Source organism: Staurois parvus, unplaced genomic scaffold (genome assembly GCF_062004578.1).
Source record: "Staurois parvus isolate SC_StPar_1 unplaced genomic scaffold, SC_StPar_1.0 ptg000078l, whole genome shotgun sequence".
Taxonomy (NCBI): domain Eukaryota; kingdom Metazoa; phylum Chordata; class Amphibia; order Anura; family Ranidae; genus Staurois; species Staurois parvus.
Genome location: NW_028317874.1, coordinates 4,774,809 through 4,793,183, shown reverse-complemented (window position 1 = coordinate 4,793,183; position 18,375 = coordinate 4,774,809). Strand labels below are relative to the sequence as shown.

General features: G+C 40.6%; 1 protein-coding gene across 1 annotated transcript in view; it reads left to right on the top strand.

Annotated features, from left to right (window-relative positions):
• The window catches only part of SLC25A36 (solute carrier family 25 member 36), a 96,727-nt gene that overhangs the window by 42,567 nt on the left and 35,785 nt on the right, over positions 1 to 18,375 (top strand). The window contains exon 3 of the mRNA XM_089669512.1: positions 15,646 to 15,723. Coding sequence (XP_089525638.1) covers positions 15,646 to 15,723 — 78 coding nt within the window. The remainder of the gene's footprint in view (positions 1 to 15,645; positions 15,724 to 18,375) is intronic.

The window sequence follows — 18,375 nt, the reverse complement described above, 5'->3', positions numbered from 1 at the left end:
GGACTGGATCCAGGTAAGAGACAGCAGCCCCTGCCCACACCTGTACTTAGTGTCCCTTCCGTTGGAAGGGGGGGGCGGCGGCGGCACCGCGCCGCCCCCCTAAAAAGTGTCAGTATGCCGTATACCGGCGTATAAGACGAGCCCCGACTTTTGAGAAGATTTTCAAGGGGTAAAAGTTGTCTTATACGCCGGCAAATACAGTATGTTGACGTGTGCAACCCCACCTCCACTTTTTTTTTTTTCTTTGAGAGATGCACTAAAGTGCTTCCTGAGTTGCCAATGAAGCATTTTAAGCTGTGCCTCATTTAGAACGTGTCCCATATAGTTAAATCACCTGTGAACGGTTTGGTCTGTTTTGCTAAACTGTTTGTCTTTCAGCCTGATTAGAGCTCATTAGGGAATGAGTATGACGTGTAAGAGTAATGCTGGATAAATCTAGATCACAATGTGTGGGTGGTATGTGATATTGTGCTGACTGTAGCATAGGAACTACTTTTATTGTTTTATATTTATTGTATACTTTTTTTGATATGGTGACCATTTGCCTTTTAAGGTGAGCTTGCTCTTTTTTTCTTTTAAAAATATTTTCAACCTCTTTTAAAAATAATTTTAAAAGTGCAGCTGTCATGAAAGAAGCATTGGCTGCATTGCTGTATACCTCCTGAAATTGCTAGATGCCTGGCTTTATATGTTCATTAATTTTAGGCTAAAGACTCTGAATAAGTATGCTGCAAAATGTGTCAATGGTTTTGAATTCTTTATCTCTCCTGAGTCAGGGACAAGGAAAATATTGAAACCAAAGCATCAGCATGGCAGCCAGGAAACTAACCTTATTAGAAGTTGAGGTCAGCAATGGCAGCCGTATTATTGTCATTTGGCAGGTGCACTATAATATAGGCACTGTCATTTTCCTATCATTAGCTATTTAGTGTATTTTAAATAGTATTTGGGCTGTTACCAGTGCTTGTCAGTTTTGATTTCTGTCTCATTAAAGCCTCAATGTTTTATGCATGTCACCATGACATTACTGGGAGGATAGGTTGTATGGTGAAGTAGATATTCATTAGTACTAGTATTCTGAAGAGCTGAGGTTATAGGGAAAAGGAGGGGCAAACAGGGCAAGAGTTTAATAGGCAGTCGCATTTAAATTTTTCTTTGACCACTCAGCCTGAAAAAATATGCAAATTGGGCACATTTTCAGAACTTTTTCCACCTTTTTAATGTAACCTATAAATCTGTACAACTCAGTTGAACAAAAAACTAAAATGTTTTAGGTGGAGATAAGTAAAATTAAAAAAACTAAAATAATATGGTTGCATGAGTGTGCACACCCTTAAACTAATATTTTTGTTGAGGCACCTTTTTTAATTTTATTCCAGCACTCAGTCTTTTTGGGTATGAGTCTATCAGCATGGCACATCTTGACTTGGCAATATTTGCCCACTCTTCCTTGCAAAAACACTCCAAATCTGTCAGATTGTGAGGGCATCTCCTGTGCACAGCCCTCTTCAGTCACCCCACAGATTTTTTATCGGATTCAGGTCTGGGCTCTGGTTGGGCCATTCTAAAACTTTAATCTTCTTCTGGGCTCTGGTGAAGCCATTTCTTTGTTGATTTGGATGTACGCTTTGGGTCGTTGTCCTGCTGAAAGATGAAGTTCCTCTTCATGTTCAGCTTTCTAGCAGAAGCCTAAAGGTTTTGTGCCAATATTGACTGGTATTTGGAACTGTTCATAATTCCTTCTACCTTGACTAAGACCCCAGTTCCAGCTGAAGAAAAACAACCCCAAAGCATGATGCTGCCACCTCAAAGGCTTCACTGTGGGTATGGTTTTCTTTTGGTGATGTACAGTGTTGTTTCTGCACCAAGCATATCTTTTGGAATTTGTAGCCAAAAAGGTCAACCTTGGTTTCATCAGACCTTAACACATTTTCCCACATGCTTTTGGGAGACTTCAAATGTGTTTTTGCAAAATTTAGCCGGGTTTGGATGTTTTTCTTAAGAAAAGGCTTCAGTTTTGCCACTCTACCCCATAGCCCAGACATATGAAGAATACGGGAGATTGTTGTCACATGTACCACACAGCCAGTACTTGTCAGATATTCCTGCAGCTCCTTTAATGTTGCTGTAGGCCTCTTGGGAGCCTTCCAGACCAGTTTTCTTCTCGTCTTTTCATCAATTTTGGAGGGACGTCCAGTTCTTGGTAATGTCACTGTTGTGCCATATTTTCTCCACTTGATGATGACTGTCTTCACTGTGTTCCATGGTATATCTAATGCCTTGGACATTCTTTTGTACCCTTCCCTGACTGTGATACCTTTTTATCAGTGAGATTCATCTGATGCTTTGGAAGCTGCTGTCTGGGGACCATGGCTTTTGCTGTAGGAAGTAACTAAGAAAATGTCAGGAAAGACCTACTAGAACAGCTAAACTTTTATTTGGGGTTAATCAGAGGCACTTTAATTGATGGAAGGTATGTACTGACTCCTATTTAATAAGATTTTGAATGTGATTGCTTAATTTTGAACAGAGCTACATCCCCAGTTATAAGAGGGTGTGCACACTTATGCAACCACATTTATTTTAGTTTTTTTATGTTTACTGCCCCCAAGAGAGAAACAGTTTTTTAAGTTCTGAAATGATTAATCTTTGTCTCTTTTTGTTTACATCATAGAAACCTGCCATTTTAACGTGCGTGTGTGTGGTGTGTGTGCGTGCGTGTGTGTGTGTCCGTCCCCCAAATACCTGATGGGCTTTCTAATCCTACCCTACTCGACTAAAATAAAAATACTGACTATAGATCTAGTTTAGGGAATAAGGTGTAGTAGTGTCCTCTTTCAGCCATTTTGTGACAGCAATAAAGTTTATTATCATTAAAAAAAAAACTTAAACCAATTTTTTAAATGCCAGTAAGTAACTCTAAACTGATCTGTAAATTCTTTTATAGTGTCCCAATGAACAATTTTGAGTGCTGCTGTTTTTTCATGGGCTCTTGCAATTTTGGTGATTTGCTTACTTAATATCCATTTACTCACCACAATCCTCTTTTATATTTTACCAAAATGTGGGAATTGTGTTGCATTTCAAAATTTATTTTCGTGCAAAAAAAAAAAAGTATTTTGTTTCTAAAAAAAAAAATCTAGATTTGCTAAACAGTACTGCTTAGTCCTGCAGTACTAAGGACGTAACTAGCTGGTCAGGAGTACACAAGCATCCAATAAGTGCTGAATGCTGAAGAAGATTTCTGAAGCTTCAGTGCTGAACCAGAACAATGCTGTCTTCTGTTGCAGGAACATGGTGGCCAGGATCTTTAGGATAATAGCAGGGTCTCTAATAATTTTATTATTCCGCTTTAAATCTTAAGAAAGTGTGTGTGGGTGGTTTTGGTTGTCAGGGAGAGAGACTTGATTTTTGAAAAGTGCAATAAATAGAGAATAAAGTCCCTCTACCCCACAAGGTTTGCAATTTGGGTGGCTTTTTTTACTTTTTCTGGCACTTCACAGCCCTGGCTTTGAAAACCTATCGTCCTCCTTTTATCTTGGCTGCCTCAAGGGGGTTTTTGCTTACTGGGTTATTGTGGAAACCCCCTTAAGTAACTTCTTCATGGTTTACTTTATGATGTAGTGGCCAAAATTCAAACAAGCAAACATTGAAGCATTCACATGAATTGTAGGAAGTAATTCCTTGCAATCTATTTCAGGTAATAAGAACTTTTATTAATAAAGGACATGCAGCTAATGCAACTCCTCACAGAAAGCTGTAATCATTTTTTATTTCCATCCACTTCATCATATTGGAGACGGGTTTAAGCTAGAATGGTGACATTCCTAAATTAGGCCAAACACATGTCAGTTTAGTCATTAGTTAAGTAATCGGGAGATTCCATGAATTTCTTTTTACGACAGATGTATATTTAGTTTGGGAGTGAAAAGTAATAGCTGGCACATAAGTCAACAGTGTGAGACAATTGAGAAGAGTTATTTAAGCCTTTTATTTAAAATGTGCAATCCTGTTTTTGTAAATTTTAGATTTTGCAGGAGTATAGTACACTTCGAGGACAATGTAGTGGTTATTGAAGTAAGTAAACTGTACATAAACTAAAGTGTTAGGAGCCCATTACAGTAAAAATAAAATGTATTACTTAAAGCTCGATTTCAGCATATACAATAAAATCTCATTTAAGAATATGGCTGCATTCTACCTAGTCTTAGCTGGCCACATGGACCAAGCAATGCCAAGAATATCTTCCACCTCAAAATATCAGTGAATTGAAATGCTTTGTGTGAAATGGAATTTTCAGTATAATAGATTAAAAGTAGTATACATACTGGTTTACTTCTCCTACTATACTATGTATTCAAGCTAAATATCCTTTTATGGCAGCAGTCAGTGTCTGATTTTCATACACACTATGTTTCAGCTAGTGAAGCACCTATTGAAAAATTACTGTGGGTGATGAGAGTACCCCAACAACACAGAGACCTGGATTTAGAGATTGTAAACCTCCTTCAAAGGCTTCCCACCAAAGCCAAACAGCCTCCCTGTACTGATATCTGGGTAGATGAATAAGCTGTAATACCTGCTTTATTCCTCACTCCCATAGGCTTTCATTACGCTATGCCCCTTTCCTTCATTGATCCACCAATTGCAGGCTTTCTGATATTCTGTGCAATGCAGGGCCAGCAGTCCTTGTTTGAGGGCACAAAGGGTCCGAGAGGAGATCGCCAGCTGTCAGGTAAGTGAGTCTTAAGGCAAGTACTACAACGTCTCCATCATCACCTGGATTAAATTAGAATGTAACTCTTTGCTTCAACCACCTGCTTTCCAGAGGATTTATCTCCCTTCCTGACCAGGCAATTTTTTGCGTTACGGTGCTGCGTTAATTTAACTGACAATTGCACGGTCATGCGGCGCTGCACCCAAATTAAATTTACGTCCTTGTTTTCCCCACAAATTGAGCTATTGAGCTTTCTTTCGGTGGTGTTTGATCGCCTGTGTTTTTTTTGTTTTTGGTTTTTTTTGTGTTTTTTCTTTTGCGCTATTAAAAAAAAGAAAAAAAGACTGTCAATTATGAGGGGAAAAAAAAAACAATATATTTGACTTTTTGCTATTCAACATGTCCAGTAAAAAAAAATCAAATTTCATTATAAATGTAGGCCAACATGTATTCTGTTACATGTCTTCGCTAAAAAAGAAAAATCCCAATACATGTAAATTAATTGGTTTACGTGGAAGTTATAGCGTTTACAAATGGCAACCTATATACTAGGATTTTTTTTTACCAGTAATGGCGGGGATCAGCGACTTATAGCAGGACTGCGGCGGGCATTCTGACACTGGGGGGAAAACAGTACAGTGATCAGTGCTAATAAAAAAGCACTGACACTGTACTAATGGCACTGGGCAGGAAGGGGTTAACATCTAAAGCATTCAAAGGGTTAACTGTGTACTGGGTGTGTTTTACTAGGGGGCTGTGTCTGTGTGCTTTGCTGTAAGCACACTTCTTTGCATGGCTGTGCTGTGCACAGCCATTCAACACAGTGTGCACGAGCTGAGAGGGAGGCGAACTGTTTTGCTTACTAACAGTTCTACCCCATTGGAGATTCCTTCACTAGTGGCACAGCTTGTCTGATACAAGCAGATTTCTCTGCCCCTGTGTCTTCTAGAATCTTCAGGTTCCAAATGCCAGAAACACTATGCATCCCTTTTTTTCTCATTGACCCCATTCAGTAATCATAAGTGGAATCTTATTTGCTTGAAGAGGCAGTCTATCCCATGGAAAAGGATTATAAAAAGGAACTATTCCAGTAGTGGAAACTATTTCACTTCTCAATAAACACCCTACAATTTCTATTGAGCAAGTTTCCACCTTTTTAAAGGATTCTATTGATGGGCATTTTGAAGCCCTTTTAACCGCTTTCCGACCCGCCGCAGTGTTTTTACTGCGGCAGGGCGGCACCTGTACACACAGCGCCGTCTTTTAACATCGCTGTGCAAAATAGGTAGGGGCGCGCGCCTGCCCTGCCCGTCCTGCCGATCGTGGCAGCGGGTGTCCATCACTGGCTCCCGGCGGGTAATTTCCCGCCAGCTGCCGGCGATTAAAAGTAATCACTGACAGTTGGCTCTGCTATCTGTCAGTTCAGAGCACGCTGAACCTGAGAGAAGGCTTCATCTCTCGAGATCAGCATGTTCCTGTAAAGTACACACCCCCACCCCCTAGTAAAACACTCCCCTCACACAGTTAACCCTTTCATTACCTAATAAAAGTTAACCCTTTCCTCCCCAGTGCCATTAGTACAGTGTCAGTGTGTTGTGTTTTTTTTTTTTTGCACTGATCACTGTATTGGTGTCACTGGGGATGTCAGTGACCCAAAGTCAGTCCAACCCCCCCCCCCCCCCCCCGTGTCAAAATGTCCGCCGCATTCCCGCCATAAGTCGCTGATCACCGCCATAAGTCTCTGATTGCCGCCATTATCAGTATAATAGAAAAAAAAAATACCAGTATCTTTCCCGCCATTTGTAGATGCTAGAACTTTCACGTAAACCAATTAATTTACACGTATTGGGATTTTTTGTTTTAGCAAAGACATGTCGCAGAATACATTTTGGCAGAAATTTATGGCTAAATTTGATTTTTACACTTTTTTTACTGGACATGTTTTGTAGCAAAAAGTCCAAAATATTGTGTTTTTTTTTTTTTTTTTTTTTTTATAGAGCAAAAAATAAAAAGCGCACATGCAATCAAATACCACCAAAAGAAAGCTCAATTTGTGGGAAAAAAAGGATGTAAATTTCATATATGTACCGTATTGCATGACCGCGCAATTGCCTGTTAAACTAGCGCAGCGCTGTATAGCAAAAAATGCTGTAAATTGCAGTATCTATACCATAGTTTGTAGACGCTATAACTTCCACACAAAGCAATCAATATACACTTATTGGGATTTTTTTCTACCAAAAACATGTAGCAGAATATATTTTGGCCTAAATTTATAACTAACTTTGAGTTTACTATATATTTTTTATAGTTGAAAGTAAAAAATATTGTTTTTCTTCAAAATTTTTGGTCTTTTTTTGTTTACAGTGTGAAAAATAAAAAGCGCACAGGTGATCAAATACCACTGAAAGAAAGCTCTATTTGTGTGAAAAAAAGGACATAAATTTTGTTTGGGTGCAGCATTGCATGACCGCGCAATTACCAGTTTAATTAGTGTAGCGCCGAGTAGCAAAAAGAGGCCTGGTCAGGAAGGGGGGTAAATCCTCAGGAGGGCAAGTGGTTAAAGGCCCTATTTGACAGCTGAAGAGTTGGACCTGTAAGAGCAATTTGCTGTCATGTCTATTTGCCAGGCTATCACTAACTGGTCGAGACAAATTTAAAAGAGACCAGGAACCTGTCTTTTGAAGGCTTTGTTTTGTTTTTTGTTTTTCTTTAAACAATTACAGCTGATTCATTCAGCCCTATAATTTTGTCCTGATGTTCCTGAGAATGTAGTTTGCAAGTCTCAAGAGTCCCCTTACCTCAGTACTTGTGCTTTAAGATTTTGTGGTTAAAAGCTTGGTCTGCTGAACATGCTTTTAAGAAACTTCATCTATGCATCACATTTGGAGAATGCCTTGTTCGTGAATCCCTTTGACTGATTTGTCAAGGAGGTAACGATGGAATGGTACACCCCACAAGAAAAAGTCTCCCTAGACTTCTACCTCTACTCAAACAAAGGGTTATTTCTGTTCTCCCTAGGCATTATGCTCAAAAACCAGGCTTAACACATTCTTTGTCGCAAGCCCCAGCCTACCAAACCTTCCCAGTAGCTCTCTTCACAAGACAAGTTATGGTTGAACCAATTCCTTCAGATAAACTGTTTCAAACCTATTTACTATCTCAAAACCAAATAGGGCCACCTGCCTCAATACTGGACATAAAATCTCTAAACAGATTTATTTGTGTACCAAAATTTTGAATCCTCGGGTCACTACGAAACTCCTCAATTCACTTCTGCTCTTCAGAGACCCTCTTTTTTTGAACTGATTAGAAACCTCACCTGTAAGGTTGCCTTCTTTTTGCCATAACATCTCACAGATGTGTTTCTCAGCTCTTTCTTTTTAACCACTTGCCCTCCAGAGGATTACCCTACTTCCTGACCAGGCCATTTTTTGTGATAGTGCTGCGTTACTTTAACTGACAATTGTGCAGTCATGCAACACTGTACATAAATAAAATGTATGTCCCTTTTTCCCCCCCCCCACAAATAGAGCTTTCTGTCGGTGGTATTTGATCACCTTTTTGTTTGTTTTTGTTTGTTTTTTTTTTTTGTGCTATAAAAAAAACACATTTTTGACTTTTTGTTGTAAAACATACCCAGTAAAAAAAATTTTAAAAATCAAATGTCTTCATAAATTTAGGCCAAAATGTATTCTGCTACGTCTTCACTAAAAAAAATCCCAATACATATAACTTACTTTGTTTACGTGCAAGTTATAGCTTCTACAAATGACTGTGTGTGTATATACTGGAATTTTTTTTTTTTTTTTTCACTAGTAATGGCGGCGATCAGCAACTTATAACAGGACTGCAGTGGGTATTCTGACACTGGGGGGAACTAACTGCCACTGACTTCCCAGTGATATTTATACAGCGATCAGTGCTAATAAAAAGCACTGACACTACTAATGGTGCCAGGCAGGAAGGGGTTAACATCTGGGGTGATCGAAAGGTTAACTGCGTGCTGTTTTACGGTGTGTTTCTCTGCTGTGCAGGGCAATACAAAGTGGCATATCTGTGCTGGCAGGAGAGAGACCTGTGTGTACACATGGGTCTCTCCCCTGTCAGTGTTACTCAGCGATCACCGGATACCGGCAGAGAGTCTCCCGGCCAGGACCTGGTGACTGACATCCGTGGCCACCAATTGCGCACACCTCTACCCGGAAATGCAAATCACATGTGTATATATACGTGACTTTGGTCGCAGCCCTGCCGCCCTGTAGCAGTATTTCTGCTATAGGGCGGAGGGCAACTGGCTAAAGCCATTTTTTGTTTTGTTTTGCACAAGAGCAAGGTGAGACCCATGCCTTCCTTTTGACTAAGGTGGTTTCTTCCTTTCACCTCATTGGAGACGTCCTACCTTCCATTTGTCCTGCCCCAAAACATGACATGAGACTTGTCTTGCATGGTTTCAATGTGGTTAAGGCCTTCTACGTGACAGCCATGATCTTTTTTACAAAACCAAGTCCTTTTTGTTCTACTTGGATGTCCTCACAGAGGATACCCTGCTTCCCGCTCCATCATTGCCAGGTGTATCAGACAACTAATTTCCTTGGCCTAAATGCAAAACCTTTTTTTTTTTTTTTTTTTTTTTTTTTTTAGATTTGGATATAGTGGAGGGAGATTAGAACACCTGCCAGGTTTTTGGTTTTTATTGCTTTCTGTGCCTTATTGGGGAGATTACCCCTTTCTATTTGTCATGTTTACCAATTATTATTGAAAGTGAAAGTTAAAAAAAAAAAAACTCCAAATGTTTTAGTTGTCCCTCAGAACAGTAATAGAGGTGAAATCTTCCAGTGTCAGAGTTGGGCTGCAGGGGAACCATTGCCTGGAGAACTGTGTTGTATTTTCAAGTTATCCAGAAAGAAGTATCATTGTTAAATATGGCTCCCAATGTATAATGTATTCCTATGTGGGTGCCAGACTGTCTGGGGTGGGCATTGTCTATGATAATGTGATTAGCACTTTTCTGTTGGTTTTCTGAATAAATTCAGTGTCTCTCTCTAATAAAGCAGTTCTTCTTGTTTACTCCAAAAGCTGTTGTCTAGTTCTTTGGGATAGCTACGGCTCTAGTCACTTGCTTCGTGTTCCAGAGCTTGGGAAGCAGCTTCTTGCTGGAGATACCTTGTTGGGGTGTCAGGAGTCTATCACCATGGTCACCAGATCTAAATTTCCCTGTGACAAACAGATTCCTACACTTTGAAGGAATTTCTACCTACTTCCTGTGTTGGTTATTGGATAGGAATTGAAATGGAAATTTTCCTCAATGGGAAACTGCAAGAAAACTTGAGTGGTTATAACCTTCCTTTTTCTTTATCGAAAATGAAGAAAAGTTTTGCTTTTAATTCTACTTTAACTATGTCCAGCCTGAGCCAATTCAGACATTTCTCCCATACATGTATACATATATTTTATGCATACATATATTTATTTTCGATTAATTTATTGTCCTTGTGAATATATTCCACAACAAAATTACAAAAACCATAAGAAGAACTCTGACAAAAATAAAATCACATCCAACTACATACTCATTTTGCAACAAAAAACTTCCCTTAAAATAGCAGGAAAAATTGCTATTTCCTTACCTGAAATTAAATTCCCATTTATTGCCCATTTATATCTGTTTGTTCTGGCTTTAATGTTCCTTTATTGTCTACCAGAGGGCAACAACTCAAATAAGTGATAACCTGGATGAAATGAGTCATTCCTTTATTTTCTCAGCTCTTCCAAGACCACAGGAATTTGTGCCAAGGATGGAAATCTAAAACGCACAATTTTCTGTGCAGTAAAATTATTTTCTGCAAAGCATTTGCCCACTACAGTGCAGTTTGGATACCATACTAAGATACAGTAGACCAATACGCTTTTGTATTGAAGAGCGATAAAAAAATGTTAATATCTTTTGCCCTAAACCATTTTTGCGGAGCTGTCTAAGAAAATACATTGCTCCAAAAAATTAAAGGAACACTTTAATCAGAGTATAGCATCAAGTAAATTAAACTCTTTGGATATTGATCTGATCAGTTAAGTAGCAGAGGGGGTTGTTAATCACTTTTAGCTGCTTTGGTGTTAATTAAATCGGTGCACTAGATGGGCAATGAGACTACCCCCAAAACAGGAATGGTTTTACAGGTGGGAGCCACTGACCTTTTTTTCCATACTCCTCTTTTATGACTGTTTTTCACTAGTTTTGCATTTGGCTAGGGTCAGTGTCACTACTGGTAGCATGAGGACCCTGGACCCTACAGAGGTTGTACAGGCAGTCCAACTCCTCCAGGATGGGACTTCAATACGTGCTATTTGCAGAAGGTTTGCTCTGTCTCCCAGCATAGTCTGAAGAGCATGGAGGAGATTCCAGGAGACAGGCAGTTACTCTAGGAGAGCTGGACAGGGCTGTAGAAGGTCCTTAACCCATCAGCAGGCTGGTATCTGCTCCTTTTGTACAAGAAGGAATAGGATGAGCACTGCCAGAGCCCTACAAAATGACCTCTAGCAGGCCACTGGCGTGAATGTCTCTGAGCAAACAGTCAAAAACAGACTTCATGAGGGTGGCCTGAGGGCCCGACATCCTCTAGTGTGCTCTGTGCTTACTGCCCGGCACCATAGAACTCAATTGGCATTTGCCATTGAACATTGAATTGGCAGGTCTGACACTGGAACCCTGTGCCTTTTCACAGATGAGAGTAGGTTCACCCTGAGCACATGTGACAGATGTGAAAGGGTCTGGAGAGCCCTGGAGAACGTTATGCTGCCTGTAAGATCGTTCAGCATGACCGTTTTTTGGTGGTGGGTCAGTGCTGGTATGGGGAGACATATCCATGGAGGGACACACAGACCTCTACAGGCTAGATAATGGCACCCTGATTGCCATTTGGTATTGGGATGAAATCCTTGCATCCATTGTCAGACCCTATGCTGATGCAGTGGGTCCTGAGTTCCTTCTGATGCATGACAATGCCCAGTCTCATGTGGCAAGAGTATGCAGACAGTGCCTGGAGGATGAAGAAATTGATACCATTGAATGGCGCCCATGCTCGCCTGACCTAAATCCAATAGAACACCTCTGAGATATCATGTTTTGGTCCATCCGCTGCTGCCAGGTTGCAGCTCAGACTGTCCAGGAGCTCAGTGATGCCCTGGTCCAGATCTGGAAGGAAATACCCCAGGATACGGTCCATTGTCTCATTAGGAGCATGCCCCGACATTGTCAGGCATACATACAAGCACATGGGGGCCATACAAACTACTGAGTACCATTTTGAGTTGCTGCAATGAAATTTCAGTAAAATGGATTAGCCTGCTGCATTATTTTATCACTTTCATTTTCGGGGTGTCTTTTGAATTCAGTCCTCTGTAGGTTGATCATTTTTATTTCCATCAAACGATGGGGCATCCTTGCGTTCCTAACACATTACCCAGTCCATATCCGTATAGATATCCAGCATGATATTTTTCCCCATTGGGGATCTGCTGTGTTTTCAAAGTGTTCCTTTAATTGCTTTTGAGCAGTGTACAGTGGATATAAAAAGTCTACACACCCCTGTTTAAAATGTCAGGTTTCTGTGATGTAAAAGAAAAATGAGACAAAGATAAATCATTTCAGAACTTTTTTCACCTTTTAATGTGACCTAAAAACTGTACAACTCAGTTGAAAAAAAAAACCTGAAATCTTTTGTGATTTGCTGTGGTTCTTATGTCCTCCCCTTCTTTTTTTTTTTTTTTTTTTTTTTTGCTTCCCTTCTTGCATTTACATATGCAAATATATGTGCTGCCAAAAAGTATGCAGGAGAATGCACAGGAACGCAGACTGTGTTCTGTGTGATTCTGGTGTGAACCAACCCTGAGAAGCATTTGAACTTGCGTGTTCATATGACATTGTTTGGAAGAATAATTATTTGCTGTGTTCCTGTAACCCTTTCTGGTTTGGTGTAAAAAAAAAGAATTCTCTTAACATCAGTATTGCTTGCTATGTAAGCTGGCCGTATGCTACTACAGTTCCATTCAATGCTTTAAGACGAGAAAAAATGGATGGAGCAGGATGGACTTTTTTCCTCAAACATATGGATTTCTAGCAATTAATGTGGTTTTTGTTAATGAAAGTCTATTTATTCCAGTCATTGAATGTACTCAGAATTTTTGTACGAATGTTTATTAAAACATTTTCTAGTGTATGGCCAGCTTCAAAAGGTTTTTCTTTTTCTTGTTATCCATTATGTATGGTCAAATGCCAGCATTTGCCTAGCTGTTCTTCTTTTTCCATGGCATTGTGACCTCATGTTCTTATTTCTGAACTGTACAGTGGGCCACTATTTATGTAATGATGTCAGGTGTACCAGAAACTTGTAGCCATGTCTAGTAGTATACCACAGCCTTCTTGCTGTATTCCCAGATTTGGAGTAATTTTAAAGAGACAACTTTTACCCTTTTTTCAAACTCCCGCACACAACCCCCACCCCCTTTTTATTTTCCTTTTTAAACCTTAGACTCCTGCCAACCTTTTTTGCTGGTTTGTCCTTCATAAAACATTGTCGCACACCCAGTTAATCTGCAGTCATGCCCCCTTAGTTTTGCTTCTGCTCACCCAGTCCAACACCACCTTCTTCTTTTCTTTGATCATCTGAGAGCTGCCTGTCTCATCCTGATTCTTGCAGCCAGCCGCCTAATGATGCAGTGCATGAGCATCATTGGGTGTCTGGCTGCAGGAACCAGGATGAGACAATTTGCCTCTTGATGATGTAAGGTGACGTCCATTGTACATTGCCCCAAGGCCTGGGGCAGCTGGACCTGGGGTACATCAATCTTGCCTAGGTGATGTCCACAGAAGTTTGAAGAGGATTGCAAAAAAAAAGTAGATAGATAGATAGATAGATAGATTTTTTTTTTTTTTTTAAATGAGTATGCAGTTATGGAAAAGGGATATAGTAAAATGATGGAAAGTGGTGAGTAAGGGTGAAGTTCAGCTTTACTTACGGCGGTAAACACTATAGCCATTAGAGATATATAAATTGTGTGACCCTGCTAAAGCTTCCTTGCATTAGTCCATATACTTTTGAAAAAGTTAAGCTGTCTGCAGCAATTTGCGGTTAAAGAAGATTTAAATTCGGTCGCTAAACTCTCATATCTGCAGAGATTGATATTTTTCAATTTGCAGGTATTATTAAAATACCTGGTCTTCCCACCATGAAGGTCCTCAAAGTACTTTCTATTATGGATAAGTCTCCCTATTGTATTCCTGTGTTTGTCACCATCTCATGCTTCCCTGATGGAGACTGAATGAGTGGTTGTACCAACATGTATTGCACAGGCATTGTCCAATGATGTAACTATCATGATTTCTGTTTTGAAAAATTATATGCAGCTAATTGTGTAGAGCAGGGGTATTGAATTAAGTCATGTATGCCTTTTTTTTCTTTTTCTCCAAGCCCTCTCCTACTGTATATCACGGTCCCTATACTTCATTGTCCTCAGTCTCTCTCCCCCCACCCCCACGTCTCAGCCCCCCCCTTCACATCAGTTTCACCTTCACGCCCTCTTCAAATGATCACCCCCGCCCCACACTACTGCCCCCTTTACATCTCCCCACCACAGTATTGTCCTCTGCCCCTACACATAACCCCCAGCAGAACTGTGCCCCCCCCCCACCCCCCAACACACACACACACACACACACACACACACACACACACACACACACACACACACACACACACACACACACACACACACACACACACACACACACACACACACACACACACACACACACACACACACACACACACACACACACACACACACACACACACACACACACACACACACACACACACACACACACACACACACACACACACACACACACACTTCACTCTCCTACCTTAGAGAAGAGAGTGGGAGGCAGGGCATTTCTGGATCAGGTGTGTGAAGCACAGTACATCATTGAACAGAGCTGCGTCTTTCCCCCCATCCTCCACCAGCAGAGCGGACAGCAGGAAACGGAACGTTTCTGGAGCGAGTGTGTAATAACAGCGCAGTGTTGAACAGAGCGCAGTACCAGGAGCTGTCATAACATTTCTGCGGGGGTTAACTTTTTGTAATAACCAGCAGGTGGTTGACAGCTAGGACTGCCCTGCTTCCAATCAGCTGCTGGTTAACTTAAAAAGTTAACCCCAGCAGCTCCTGCGCTCTATTAAATGCTGTGCTGTGCTTCCCACATCTGATCCAGAAATGTTATGACAGCTTGCGCTCATGCGATCTGTTAAATACTGTGTGGTTATTCCACACTCTCTCCAGAAATGTTCAGTCTCCTGCTGTCCACTCTGCCATTATAACAGCATCGGAGGATGGGGGGAAAGAAGCGGCTCCTAAATGGCGTAACCGGGTCCAGATGAAACAGTGGCTAGGTCCGCCATTTAGTGATGCCTGGCATAGTGAGTGCATGTATACAACAAGAAGTAGCTGAAAAAGCTGGAGGAGATCAGCACCACTAATGGGTTTATCGAAGATTTCACACTTTTTTTAATGGGTGAATCATGGATGAAAACAATGATAAATAGACCACTAAGGTGCAAAAAGGATTGACAATAGTATTCAAAAATAACAAGATGGCAGTTGTATATGATAAATGTCCAGTTGGGGTTTAGGCCTACTTTTAATGCATAAATATTTCTGTGGGGTCGCCTATCATAGCTCAATGATACAGTTTGAAGGTTCTATAGAAGCATGCTGATAGTGCTCCTTCTATGTTCCGATACTATATTTGTACAGGAAGTTCACTTTTAACATTAATATTAAACACTTATATAATTTGTTCTGGGCAGATTTGACATTGGTCTGATGTGTTATGTTGTGTTCACATTTGTTCTTTCTTGTATATTTGTCAGGATGATCTTGCAAAAGGAAGGTCCTCGTTCACTCTTCAGAGGTCTGGGCCCCAACTTAGTGGGTGTGGCACCTTCAAGGTATTGTCATGTCATGCAGAAATGTCATTTTAGTGTTTTTTTTGCTTTTTTTTGTTTTTCCCTCAGGTGTTTAAGGAAAGTAATCTAGTCCATAGCAGTCACTCTGGAATGCTTGCCTTCAGACTTGTATTGCAAAAATGACAGATGGAAGATGATTGTTTGCTAAGACCAATATATTTTTTAGTAGATATATTTTCATACATTAATCTATTGGTCTGTTAGCCCTGGTTCACACTGATGAGGTGCAGGATTCACAGCGGTTTCTGTGTGAATTCCACACTGCATCATAATTGCACCCCGTTCATGTGAACTGCTGTGGGTGTGTATGTTAAGTTAACAACACCCCAAAAGCGGTCCACAAAACGTGGTGCAATGTGCAGAATCTGATAGCATAGGTGTGAATACCCATGTGATCCGTTTCTAGTAAACTAACAACAAAGGCGCATCGCTGTTCTAATAACAATCCTTGCATAGGGAAGCACACCCCCTATGAATATGTGCATTTAGCATGAAACGCGTAAGATAAAGAGCTGCGGAGTCCAGACGTCACGCCGCTGTGTCCCTACATGGGCCGGCGGCCATCTTTAACCCTTTCATGGTCCGTTTTTAGTTTACCTACTATGTCTTTGTCTACTTTGGATCAATAAATTACCTTTTAAAACGATATCACACCATTCTGGCACCTTTTTTGGGACTCTTGCTGAGTCCACCACCCACAGAGTCCTCAGGGAAGGGAGTCCAGAGGTGCTGTATCCAACCGGTGATCCAGAGGGTCCCCCAAAAGGATAGAAGTGCCCAGGGGGCAGCCCAGAGATGGCAGACGTACCCTTATGACGATTTCACTGAACCATGGAGATGATATATGTTTCTATATACATATTGGAATTATGCATCTGGTGAGTGTGTAATTTGAATATTTAATCACCAGAAGACGCACAGTGGATGATATATTTCATATATTTATATACATAGACTTTGGCATTTTAAGTGGTCCTTTATGTATATGCACTACTGTCACTTTCAACCATCTTCACATTATCAGTGGGATTTTATGCTTATTTAGAACATGCTGTTGTAATTACAGAACAATTTCTTGTTATATCTGCATTCAATATCTGAGGATTGTTATTAGAACAGCGCTGCGCCTTTGTTTGGTTTAATAAGGTTTTTTGGTGCCTTTTCGGTGTACAGCTGCTTACTTTCTTAGCGCTCACTTTTACCTTTTTTGATCCGATTCTAGTGCGCACCCAAAAAAGGATCCTGCACCTTTTTGGTGCGGTGCGATTAGAGCCATACAAAACGTATGGCTCCAATTGCACCGCACACAAATTTCTTGTGATTTGCACAGGAATGCGGTGCGGTTTGTGTGCAAATCACATGCGATGTACTGCACCACATATATGTGAACCCGGGCTGAGGTCCCCATTCATTCTAACAGTGTTAGTTATGCAGAGGGTTTCTAAAAATTGATATTTCATAGCTGTCGGTGGTGTGGATGTGTACCACCTAATGACTTTTGTCTGTCTTAAAGGCATAGTCTACCTTTTGCAAAAATATAATAAATGCACCCACATTAATAAAATAAAAATGTTCATTTTTTTTTTTTTTTTTTTTTTCATTCAAGCCTGCAGAGCATTTCAGCCATGATTGAGGGTGCAATGTATAGGCTCCTGCAGACTATCCCTCCAGCCCCAGGTCCGTGCAGAGGTATGGACCTTCTTTTATGGGTCTGGAGGAAGTTCAGGGACTTCACCACCCAGCTTCCAGCAGAATCTGCGAGTCCCTCTGCCACAGTGGAAGGTAGGAATTTGAATCTGTTTATTCACAGATACCTGTGAATGGATTACATGGTTGAGCAGGCAGACCCATCCACTGGTGCACTAAATGTCTGCTCGTACAGACTGGATGTTCCTACAAACACCCCGTGCTCACTGAAGCACTGGGCTGTGGAGATGGAGGAAGCTGGCTCAGGCTCTCAGCGTATCACTGAAAGGCTGAGCCAAGTGCCACTCCAGACTCTGGGGTGGATCCAACTTTGAAGTCAGGATCTTTTCCCAGCCTGGACCAGCTGAGTGATGTCAGCCAACAGCAATCACAGGAGAGCAGAGTGAACTGCACTCCTGTGATCCACAGGAAAAGTACAGCCAAAAAGAGCTTTGGCTGTACTTCTCCTCCTTTAATAGAGTTTGGGAAATCTGGGACCAGTCTGAATATGGTGACTCGTTGCCTTGATTTCTGTCATTTTTGGACATCTTGATTCCTGATGAAATGTTTCATTGAGACCCTGGTGTGTATACTTTCATCATAGGCCCCCTCATTTATGTATGTTAGGATTTTTTTGTCAATTTATCCAACACTGGTTTTACTGTCTGATTGCTAATTCTACTTGTTAGTGTTGTTCTTTGGCTTATGTCATAGACTCTGGACCATATGATTCTGTAATGCCTAAGGAGATTTTATTCTCCCTTTTTATAATATGTCATGATTACTATTGACTTTTTTTTTTTTTTTTTCTTGTGTTTTTTTTTAATTTTTTATTTGAAACTCAATAAAAATATAATTGCAAAAAAAAAAAAGTTATGTGTAGGGAGAAGAACCCTGTAAATCCGTTTAAGTGCTGTGAAGGTAGTGGGTTGCAGGGTATCAGTATAA